Source organism: Ranitomeya variabilis, chromosome 2, assembly GCF_051348905.1.
Source record: "Ranitomeya variabilis isolate aRanVar5 chromosome 2, aRanVar5.hap1, whole genome shotgun sequence".
Classification (NCBI taxonomy): domain Eukaryota; kingdom Metazoa; phylum Chordata; class Amphibia; order Anura; family Dendrobatidae; genus Ranitomeya; species Ranitomeya variabilis.
In genome coordinates this window covers 991,406,771-991,418,863 of record NC_135233.1, presented here as the reverse complement: position 1 = coordinate 991,418,863, position 12,093 = coordinate 991,406,771, and the positions used below count along the sequence as shown (strand labels likewise).

Genomic DNA, 12,093 nt, shown 5'->3' with positions numbered 1-12,093 from the left:
GCAGGGGAGGACCACAACACACAAGCGCTAGAAGGTAGGCACAGATTTCCACCTGCAAAGGGAGCTCTGGAGGTGCCATCGGACCAGCCGGACTCTCACCGCCCGGTTAACCGTATTCCGGACTGAGGATCCCGAGCCTTCAGTAAAGAGGTAAAGAGACTGCAACCTGGTGTCCTCGTTAATTACCGTGACCGGCACTGCACCACATCATCACTATCACCCACACATCGAACTGTTATTCCTTTATTGGATCCCCCTTAACAGGGTCACAGGCCGGGGTCTAGCCACCGTGACATCGACAGAGAAGGAAGGGAGACCCGGCACTTAGGACTCGGTGGCCCTGTGGTAGGGGGCGCTCCACACATTGTAGATTCAGACTGAAGGATGCAAAACCATGAAGGAACAAGGAGTAAAGAAAGGAGTGTGTGTATGTGTGGCTGCATTATACTGCATGTGTGTGTGTGCATTATACTGTGTGTGAGGAGAGCTGCCTTATACTGTGTGTGTGTGTATGGCTGCATTATACTGTGTGTGTATTATACTGTGTGGGGGGAGCTGCATTACACTGTGCGTGTATTATACTGTGTGTGGGGGGAGGTGCATTATACTGTGTGTGTGGGAGGGGAGCTGCATTATAGTGTGTGTATTATACTTTGTGTGTGTGGGGGGAGCTACATTATACTCTGTGTGTGGGGGCTGAATTATACTGTGTGTGGGGCTGCATTAAAATGTGTGTGTCTGCATTATACTGTGTGTGTGGCTGCATTATACTGTGTGTTTGTGTGGCTGCATTACAGTGCGTGTCTGCATTATACTGTGTTTATGGCTGCATTATGCTGTGTGTGTCACTGCTTTATCTTGTGTGTGTAGAGGGCTGCATTATACTGTGTGTGAAGGGGTTGCATTATACTGTATGTGTGGGGGGCTGCACTATACTGTGTGTGTGTGTGTGTGTGCGTGTGTGTGTGTGTGTGTGTGTAAGTTGCATTACACTGTGTGTGTGGGCTGGAATATACTGTGTGTCTGCACTATACTGTGTGTGTGGCTGCATTATACTGTGTGTGAGTGTGGCTGCATTATACTGTGTGTGGCTGCATTATACTCTATGAGGAGGTTGGCTTATACTCTATGGGATGGCTGCATTATACTCTGAGGTGGCTGCATTATACTCTATTGAGAACTATGGGGTGCAATAAACTATATGTACTATATGGGGGCTGCATTATACTATATGGGTGTTGCAATATACTGTTTCTGTATGTGACCTGCATTATACTGTATCGAGGACTATGGGGAATGAATTATACTATATGAAGGACTATGGGGTGTATCATATTATGAGGAGTGCATTGTACTATATGGATGACTATGTGGGGTGCATTATACAATATGGAGGACTAAGAGATGCATAATATATGGAGGACTATGAGGAGTGCATTATGGTATAGGGAGGATATGGGGAGCATATAATATATGGAGGACCATATATGAGTATATGGAGGGATATGGGGCACATTATACTATATGGAGGACTATAGGGCACATTACGCTATATGGAGTACTATGGGGTGTGCATTATACTATGTGGAGGACTATGGGGTGTATTATACAAAACAAGCAAAATGCTGCTATTCATCGAGTGATTGGATTGTTTGTGCCAGAACAAATATCATTGTTCTCAGCAGCACATCGCCCGGTGAAAACTGCAGATATGCTGCTGATAACATGAAACTGTATGTGGACAGATTGATCTACTAGTGATCACTCTGTGTCCGTTATTCTTCCGAAGCTAGTGTAAAGCATTGAATCACTTCAATATTGGCAATCACGCTCGTTTAACAGCCTGTACCATAAATGCAACCGAAAGGTTTCTGTGTGATAGTGGCCCCCTCTGCTCACCCGGCCCCAGGGGCAAGAGGATCCTGCCGGTTCAGTAATATTCTTAATTAAACCATACTTACGACCTTGCCCATTCACCCGATGCCATCGTCATCTGAAAAAAAGGTAAAAACAAACAAACAACAGTATTCCTCACCTTTCTGCAGAGATGCTTAAAATCCATTTGTCCCAAGAAGGGTCCAGCTCTGATACATCTAGATAGCAGGCTGCATGGTGCGACAATGCAGCCTGTCATCCAGCAGAGGAACTGAGCATCGTGTGTTCAGTGTCTCTGTAAACTGCTATTATCTATCTGAGGGCACTGCAATTGTGAGAAAATTCTCCTGCTCGCAGTGCCGTGTGACAGGTCCTGCGAGTTCACAGCCAATGAATGAGCTTATTGACATGGAGGATTTCTGCCGACTCATGGCGACAGCTGTCCCTTGGTACTAGGTCCCCAGCCGCCACTTTTTCTCCTGGTGTGGCATCCCTCCACCTTGTACCAGCCTGTGTCCAGGAACATCACCCATGCCCTTATCACCACACTCACTGGGATTGCCCACTTAATGACCGACACGTAGACAAGCACTTGTGGCCAGGGATGTTACATTTCCCTGACGGCACTCTGGGTGAACATTGAAGAGGATGGGACTGAGTCACACCCTGGCATGGCACTTGTGCTCCCGATGCTGAGGATTGCTGGCCCTGCTTCCATCAGGGTTTCCTCCATTTCCTACAGCAGTTCTTGCACACCCTCCTGCACCTCCTCCTCTCCTATATTTTCTGGATATAGAAAACTCCAAAAAAGCATTTAAAAGTTTTGCTGGGTTACATTTCTTACCCATACACTATTCTGTGGTCTGGTACACTTTTGTCACGTATAACACTTGAAAAATGCATTAACAAATTTTGCTGGGTTAAATTTTGCAGTCATAGAGTATTGCGTGGCCTTGTGTACATTTCTATGATGTAAAACACTCCCAAAAAGTGTTACAATTTTTTGTTGGGTTTCATTTCTCATCAAAACAGTATTCTGTGTTCTGGGGTACAGTTTTTATGATATATACCAATAAAAAAAAAAACATTAAAAATGTTTGCTGGAGTAAATTTCTCAGCCATACACTATTTCTTCTTCTGGGATATATTTCGTTATTATATAACCCTCAAAAAACTTTCTCAAAAATGTATCAGTATTTTATGGACCATCCATAGGGTACTATGTCTTCTTGGGTGCATTTTGGTGCTATCTAAGCCTCTACAAACTGTTTAAAAAAATGTATCGGTATTTTATTGCTCATCCATAGACTTTTACATATTCTTGGGTAGCTTTCAGTATTACATACTGTAACTCTCAAAAAACTTGTTCAAAATTTTATTGTTATTATATATCTTATCCATAGACTATTCAGTGGTCCATTTAGTTGGTATATAACCTTTAGTGATGAGTGAATATACTCGGTACTCGAGATTTCCCGAGCACGCTAGGGTGTCCTTTTTAGTGCTCGGAGATTTAGTTTTCCTCACCTCAGCTGAATGATTTACATCTCTTAGCCAGCTTGATTACATGTGGGGATTCCCTAGCAACCAGGCAACCCCCACATGTACTTATGCTGGCTAACAGATGTAAATCATTCAGCTGCGGCGATGAAAACTAAATCTCCGAGCTCTAAAAAAAATACTCGGAGGACACCCGAGCGTGCTCGAGAAATCTCGAGTAACGAGTATATTCGCTGATCACTAATAACCTTCAAAAAACTTGTTCAAAATGTTATTGTTATTTTTTTGCTCACCCATAGATTATTCAGTACATGGAGTACATTTCGTTGGTATATAACCCTCAAAAAACTTGTTTAAAAATGTATCTGTAATATATTGATTTTTCATAGGGTATTAAGTGATCTTGGGTATATTTAGTTGTTATTTAAGCCTCCAAAAACTTGTAAAATTTTTTATCATTATTATATTGCTCATTCATACAGTATTATTATTATTATTAATAATATTTATTTATATAGCACCATTAATTCCATGGTACTGTACATGAGAAGGGGTTACATACAAAGTTATAGATATCGTTTACAGTAAACAAATTTACGATAACAGACTGGTACAGAGGGGAGAGGACCCTGTCCTTACGGACTTACATTCTACGGGATAATGGGGAAGAGACAGTAGGTCGGGGGTGCAGCAGCTCTGGTGGTGGTGAGGCGGCAGCTAGGGTGGCAGAATGGTTATTACAGGCTGTAAGCTTTCCTGAAGAGATTGGTTTTCAGGTTCCGTCTAAAGGATCCGAGGGTGGTGGATAACCAGACATGTTGAGGCATAGAATTCCAGAGGATGGGGGATATTCGGAAGAAATCTTGGAGGCGGTTGTGTGAGGAACAAATAAGTGTGGAGGAGAGTAGAGGGTCTTGGGAGGACAAAGATTACGTGAGGGAAGATATTGGGAGATTAGTTCAGAGATATAGGGAAGGGGCAGGTTATGGATGCTTTGTAGGTCAGTGTTAGTGGTTTGAACTGGATTCATTGGGGAATTGGGAGCCAGTGGAGGGATTTGCAGAGGGGTGAAACAGGGGAGTAGCGAGGAGAGAGGTGGATTAGTCGGGCAGCAGAGTTGAGGACAGACTGGAGTGGTGCAAGAGAGTTAGCGGGGAGGGCACAGAGGAAGGTGTTGCAGTAATCAAGGCGGGAGATGATGAGGGTCTGCACAAAAGTTTTAGTAGATTGAGGGCTGAGGAAGGGACGGATTCTGGAAATATTTTTGAGTTGGAGGCAACAGAGGTGGCAAGAGTTTGGACTTGCGGTTTGAATGAGAGGGCAGAGTCGAAAGTTACTCCGAGGCAGCGGATTTCAGGTGCGGGAGAGAGAGTGATGCCGTTTACCATAATAGATAGGTCGGGTAGGGGAGATACGGGAGATGGAGGAAAGATGATGAGTTCGGTTTTGTCTACATTGAGTTTTAGGAAGCGAAAGGTGAAGAAGGAGGACATGGCTGATAGACGCTCCGGGATTCTGGACAGCAGAGAGGTGACATCTAGGCCAGAGAGGTAGATCTGAGTGTCGTCCGCATACAGGTGGTACTGGAAGCCATGGGATTTTGTGAGTTGTCCTAGGACAAGGGTATAGAATGAAAAGAGTAGGAGCCCCATGACAGAGCCTTGAGGGACTCCAACAGAGAGAGGGCGGGATGAGGAGGTAGTGTGGGAGTGGGATGCGCTAAATGTGCGGTCGGAAATGTATAAGGCAATCCAGGACAGGGCAAGGTCTTTGATGCCAAGGAAAGAAAGAATCTGTAGCAGTAAGCAGTGGTCGACTGTGTCGAAGGCAGAGAACAGGTCGAGAAGGAGGAGGATGGAGAACTGTCTGTTAGGTTTGGCTGTGAGTAAGTCAATAGTAATTTTGGTCAGAGCAGTTTCGGGGGAGTGGTGGGGGCGAAAGCCAGATTGGAGGTTGTCAAGGAGAGAGTTAGATGAGAAGTGTGAAGAAAGTTGAGCATGGACATGCTGCTCAAGGAGTTTGGAAGCAAAGGGGAGCAGTGATATGGGGCAATAGCTGGACATAGCAGTTGGGCCAAGGTTAGGTGTTTTGAGGATGTGTGTGATGGTGGCATGTTTGAAGGCAGAGGGGAAGGTACCAGAAGATAGCGATAGGTTGAAGAGATGGGTTAGGGCTGGAATGAGCTTGTTAGTGAGGTTGGGGGGCAGGTGGGAAGGGATGGGGTCAAGTGCACAAGTGGTGAGGTGTGATTTGGAAAGGAGGTGAGTAAGCTCTCCTTCAGTGATGTTGGAGAGGGAGGTTATTAGGGAAGGGCAGAGGTCTGGTATATGGAGTGGTTGGGGTGATGAAACAGTAAAGGTTTGCCTTGTTTGGTCGATCTTATTTTTGAAGTAGGTGGCAAAGTCCTCGGCAGAGATTAGGGAAGTTGGAGGAGGCAGTGGTGTGCGGAGGAGAGAGTGGAATGTGCTCAACAGTTATTTTGGGTTGTAGGATAATGAAGATACAAGGTTTGTGAAATAGGTCTGTTTAGCAGAGGTGAGGGCCAATTATTAGTTGGTACATAACCTTTAGTGATGAGCGAATATACTCGTTATTCAAGATTTCCCGAGCATGCTCGGGTGACCTCTGAGTATTTGTTATTGCTCGGAGATATAGTTTTCATCACCTCAGTTGCATGATTTACGGCTTCCAGACATGCTGAATACATGTGAGGAATGCCTGTTTGTTAGGGAATTCCCACATGTATTCAGTGTATCTGGAAGCCGTAAATCATGCAACTGAGGCAATGAAAACTATATCTCCGAGCAATAACAAATACTCGGAAGTCACCCAAGCGTGCTCGGGAAAACAAGCAATGAGTACACTCGCTCTTCACTACTAATTATGTGTTGTTCGTCACATTTCGGTGGTATTTAACACTCAAAAAAATGCTAATTTTTTTTCCTGATTCAATTAGTCATCCATACAGTTATAACTTGCTTTGTGTAAAATTACAGTGGGTTACTATATTTACAAACCACTTGTCCTAGTACAGTTAAAATGTTTGTTTGTTTTTTTTCCAAAAATTGACTATTGTCACATATACTCTACAACTTAGTTTGTGTGAATTTTCTTTGGTTTGAAATAAAATCCAAAATTGGACTGGTATAGGTGGAAAAATGTGGATGTTCAAAAATTTACTATTGCTACATATAGTCTAAAGCTTGGTTGGTGTGAAATTTCATTGGTTTAAAAAAAATCAAAGGAAAAAAACATTAGGCTGGTACAAGTGTAAAAATCTGTTCCCTGAGTACTCGATCCCTAGCAGCCACTGCTGTTCCCGTTGTGGCATCCTCACCTTGTACCAATACATGTCCAGGAACATCAAACCACCCCCTTACCAATCCACTTACTGGGATTGTCCACTTAAAGACCGACACGTGGACAAGCGATTGTGGCCAGGGACGCTACATTTCCTTGACAGTACACTATGTGAACATTGAGGAGGCCGGAGCCCAGTCCTACTCTGGTACGGCACATGTTCTACCAACGCCAAGGATTGTTGCTCCTACTTCTATCAGGGTTTCCTCCACCTCCTACATCAGTTCCTGCACCTCCTCCTGCTCCTTCTCATCTCCAGTCTCAAATGTGCTATCTCAGAACACGTTGTCTACATCAGCCGGAAGCTATGCAGCACTGCCACAGCGAAGTGGCAACAGACTCAGCTGAAGCTAATTTGTCTAGGAGACAAACCGCCCACCATGGTAGAGTTACTTAAAGGAATAACATACCAGACAGATTTTTTTTTTTTTTGCCGCTGAACCTCCAACCAGGCGAATGTGAAGCTTGGCAACATATGTAACATGCTTGGCACATGTGCTCAACTTAGTAGTTCTGCAGTTTCTGAAACTATACTCAGATTTCACAGAGATTCTGGTCAAGGTATTCCGCGTCAGCGCCCATTTCCTCAAGTCGCCGGCAAGATATGGCACTACTGCGACATCCCTCTCTGCATAGTGAGGTATGGAGCAGAGCACAAGTGGTGTGCATGGCTGTACAGAGAGTTGCCAGCTGCAGTGTAGTAGGGGCGCGTGTCACACACACGGTGACACTACTCACCCCCCGCACCTGCAGTCAGCAGCATAGCATCGGATCCCTCCCCCAGCAGCGTCACAGCTCTCAAACTGTGAAGAGCCATGGAGGGGTGGGGCTAAATGTCGGGGGTGGAGCCACCAGACAACTAGGAAGAAGGCTGCAGAATGAAATATAAAACTAAGAGCGGGAGAGAAAATAGGTGAAAGAAGTAAGAAGTTAGAAAACCCAAGAGAGGCAAGATTATATACCGTATATATATATATATGTTCCCACGGTCAGTAACCGACAGCACTTTGAACGCAGCACATGTCCGCTCCGTCCAAAGCGCTGCCAGCTTTTGAACGCAGGTGATACCGCATGTGTTCATTGAACCATGCGGAATCACCGCGTCCAATACATTGGATGAGTGATATTTATCTTGCAAGACTGAGCATCTCCGCAAGATAAACAGACGTGCTGCGGTCTGGAAAGAAGCACCGCATGTCCATCTCCGCAGGGAAGCCACGAGTGTCGGTGCACGCATAATGAATATGGGATTTCTTGAAAACCCCATCCACTATGCTGTAACATCTGGCTGCTGCGGGTTGGACATTGCGGATGTACAGTACACAGCGTCCAACTCGCAGCGTTTACTGACCGTGGGAACATACCCTAAGACACAGGCTGCCGTGGTAGTATTCAGGGTCTCTCGCCGGTTCAGTGACACTTCTTGTAAAAATAGCAGGCAGTTGCCCAAACCGTCAAGAAGCGTTTCCGCAATCCGATTTCCTGGTCCACAATTTTCAACTAAATGTGCATCTGAGGAGACACATTCAGTTGCACTATATTGCCACCGGCTTTCTGTACAGCAATAGTTACCAGCTGCCAGCCAATCACAGGCCAGCAGCTGACATTGACGTATGACGCCACTGGCATGTGTTGGCGCGTCCACACCTCAAATAAATGAGGGAGAGGGCACCACTGGGCCGTGGTCAGGTAAGGAGAATTTTTTTTACTTTCTTTTTGTAATGAAAGCCAAAGGATGGGAGCTCATATGGGGGCAGGATGGGAGCTCATATGGGGGCAGGATGGGAGCTCATATGGGGGCAGGATGGGAGCTCATATGGGGCAGAATGGGAGCTCATATGGGGCAGGATGGGAGATCATATGGGGCAGGATGGGAACTCATATGTGGCAGAATGGGAGCTCATATGGGGCAGGATGGGAGCAGGATAAGAGCTTATATGGGGCAGGATGGGAGCTCATATGGTGCAGGATGGGAGCTCATATGGGGCAGGATGGGAGCTCATATGGGGCAGTATGGGAGCCCATATGGGGGCAGGATGGGAGCTCATATGGGGCAGGATGGGAGCTCATATGAGGCAGGATGGGAGATCATATGGGGCAGGATGGGAACTCATATGTGTCAGAATGGGAGCTCATATGGGTCAGGATGGGATCTTATATGGGGCAGGATGGGAGCAGGATAAGAGCTTATATGGGGCAGGATGGGAGCTCATATGGTGCAGGATGGGAGCTCATATGGGGCAGGATGGGAGCTCATATGGGGCAGGATGGGAGCCCATATGGGGGAAGGATGGGAGCTCATGGGGGCAGGATAAGAGCTTATATGGGGCAAGATGGCAGCTCATGGGGGCAGGATGGCAGCTCATATGGGGCAGGATGGGAGCTCATATGGGAGCAGGATGGAAGAACATGGCTGGAGCCAAGAATGAGACACAAGGGGGCCAGGCTGGGGAATATCATTACTGTAGAGGCTAATTAAGGGATATTATTACTGCAGTGATATATTTTATTTTTGCAGGATACTGTTTTCAGTGAAGGGGGTACTGTTACTGTACTGAGGGACACTATGTCGCCTTTTTTTCTACACTTGGTGTAGTGTAGAAGTCAGGAAAAATGTATTAATGTCCTCTGCAAGCGGTGCTCTAGATAACTGTGTTATTTCCTGCAGAGACGAGTCCTGGCTGGAAGAAGTGATGGTGGTCTGTACTGGATGAAGATGAAAAGTAAAGATGGAGGACTTCATCTCGAGACGTCACTGGTGAGTCGGTGTATTACATGTACACACACAGTATACACTGTATGCTATATACAGAGCTCCTGTGTACAATGTCAACAGTGATCACTGTATTACCTGTACACGGACACTATATATATAGAGCTCCTGTGTACAATGTCACCAGTGTTCACTGTATTACTTGTACACTGACACTATATACAGAACTCCTGTGTATAATGTTACTGGTGATCACTGTATTACAGTACACTGACACTATATACAGAACTCGTGTGTATACTGTAATGTCACTGGTGATCACTATATTATCTGTACACTATCCACCGGTGATCCCTGTATTACTAGTACACTGACATAGATAGAGCTTCTATGTATAATGTCACCGGTGATCACTGTATTACCTGTACACAGACACTGTATACTAAGTACAGATCCCCTGTGTATAATGGCACTTATGGTCATATTAGTATTGTCGGTTTTTTATTGATGATAAGTATTGTAGTAATCGGTCACTGTGTGGTGGTAATATGTGGTCTGGTCATGGTGTGGCTGTATTTGTTCCTCGTGTGTATTATTATTCGGTAACTGTGGTGGTAACATGTGGTCTGGTCATCGTCGGTGGTATTTGCCCACTTGTATGTGATATTATTGGTTATTTTAAAAATTGAAAAATAAATAAAAATATACCTAAATTGTATTGGATATTTTAACAAATGTTTAATAAGTTACAGTAGAGTAGAGCCCGGCCAAAAGAGTATACAGAAGCTGCTGGTCATGTATGTGATCTGGTGATGGGAACTGTTAATGTGTGATTGGTGAGGACGTGGTGAATAAGTGGAGTTTTTCCAAGAAAGGACGAGGGGACTGTGGAAGGTTCGCGGGATGGAGGCGGAGCTGGGGTGGAGCCTGGGTGGAGTCTCAAGGGGGCTCCGAGAGTGTTGCCAGTATGGGGCCCGGAAATTCCTAGTGGCAGCCCTGCCCCTCAGTATTCTGGTCAGGGTCCGCACATAACATCTGAAGAGTGGGCATGGAAGTCCAACATTTGTGTGGTTGTCCAAGGCTTTGAGGACTCCACTAAGATGGTGAGCAGCGAAGCCACCATAATCAGCGCAACAATCCCGCTTCTGTGCCTACTTAAACAGTCGCTGCTGACAATTAAACATGAAGCTTTGCATGTGGACCAGATGGAGATGAAGGAAGACACGAAACAGAGAGATACTGCCCAGGCTCACTCTGATAACAATGAACAAAGGCTGGCTTACACCCGACTTTTACACACCAACAGATGATAGCAGCACAAAGTGTTTTTAATGTTCTATATTTGAATGAGGCCTGCCAGTTGCTTCTAGGGTCTATGGGTGACCATACTTATATTTTTTTCCAGGCTTTGCACTTTGTGCAAAACCTTTATGAGCATAGGAATACCACAACTACACTTTGTTCACAATATTTGAAGGAGGCAATACAGTTGCTGCCTTCAAGGGGGTATGGATGAACTGCTTATAATGTTTAGCAGGATTTGCACTTTGTGCATAGCCTTTATGAGTCTAGGAATACCAATAAATGACAATTTGAACAGAATGTGTATGAGGCCCTTCTTTTTATCTAATACAGGGTGTATCTCAGTCAATATGGGTTGCTAATTTTTGCCAGTTCTTGTTTCCTTCATAAATTAAAGTGAAATTTCCTATTTTTTAATAAATAAAAAAAACATTTTTGGTTTACTTAAATTATAATTTTGCTAAAATCCTTTTTACACTTGCCCTAATAAGCAGGTCATTATACAGGAAAAAAAATTACTCTTAACATTTTTTTTTCCCTGTAAAATTAAATTTCTCATTGGTTTGGAATATTTTATTGTCAGTCCTTAAAGTGGAGTAAAAGTGTGACTCCATTATTCTCAGCAGTGATCTGGGAGTCAGAGATGCTTCCAGGGATCTTCCCTCATCCTACTCTGCTTCCATTCAGCTCTTTTCCCAGCCAATTGAACATTTTCACTGCACCCCAGACCTTTTTGTAGGGTCTGCCGGAAAAAGTTTGGCTTTTCCATGGACTCCCATTATATTCATTACTCAAAACAAGCATTTCAGTATTAGGAATTGCTCGGTTCGAGTAATGAGCATCCGAGCACTTAGAGCTCGCTCATCTCTATTGTTCAAAAATAAAATTTATCAAAAATACAAATTGTCCCATAATTGTGCACAAAGTATAGAATGTCCTATTTGTATGTGCCATTCAGATCTAAAATCCGTGAGCAGCTTTGGCCTTAAAATTATTTTTTTGGAGCATGAAAACAGCCTTCAGCTTCATAGTGCAGTTTGGATCAGAACAATTCCCACCAAAGACTCATTCTACACAACATTATAGGTCACCACGGTAATCTGCATCATTTACATACCATCTCCGTTGCCCAAAGGGTCTTCATATGTGGGGTCTGGCTCAGATGCATCAGGTGGAACCCCAGTTACATCAGAGAGCGGTACCGAGGGTGTGGTTTCAATGGGTTCTGCTCCAGAAGGAAGTTCTGGGGGCTCTTGCCAAACAGTGGGTGCTGCTGCTTGAGGGTAACCTACTGTAAGACAAAAAGACTAGTGATGGAGAGGCTTTTTACTGGAGCAAAGATT

At 44.6% G+C, this 12,093-nt stretch overlaps 1 protein-coding gene across 2 annotated transcripts in view; it reads right to left on the bottom strand.

Annotated features, from left to right (window-relative positions):
- The window catches only part of SNORC (secondary ossification center associated regulator of chondrocyte maturation), a 55,955-nt gene that overhangs the window by 14,560 nt on the left and 29,302 nt on the right, over positions 1–12,093 (bottom strand). The window contains exon 2 of one of the 2 annotated variants that reach the window (XM_077291079.1): positions 11,868–12,041. In XM_077291079.1, coding sequence (XP_077147194.1) covers positions 11,868–12,041 — 174 coding nt within the window. The remainder of the gene's footprint in view (positions 1–11,867; positions 12,042–12,093) is intronic. The other variant, XM_077291081.1, reaches the window with a different exon arrangement.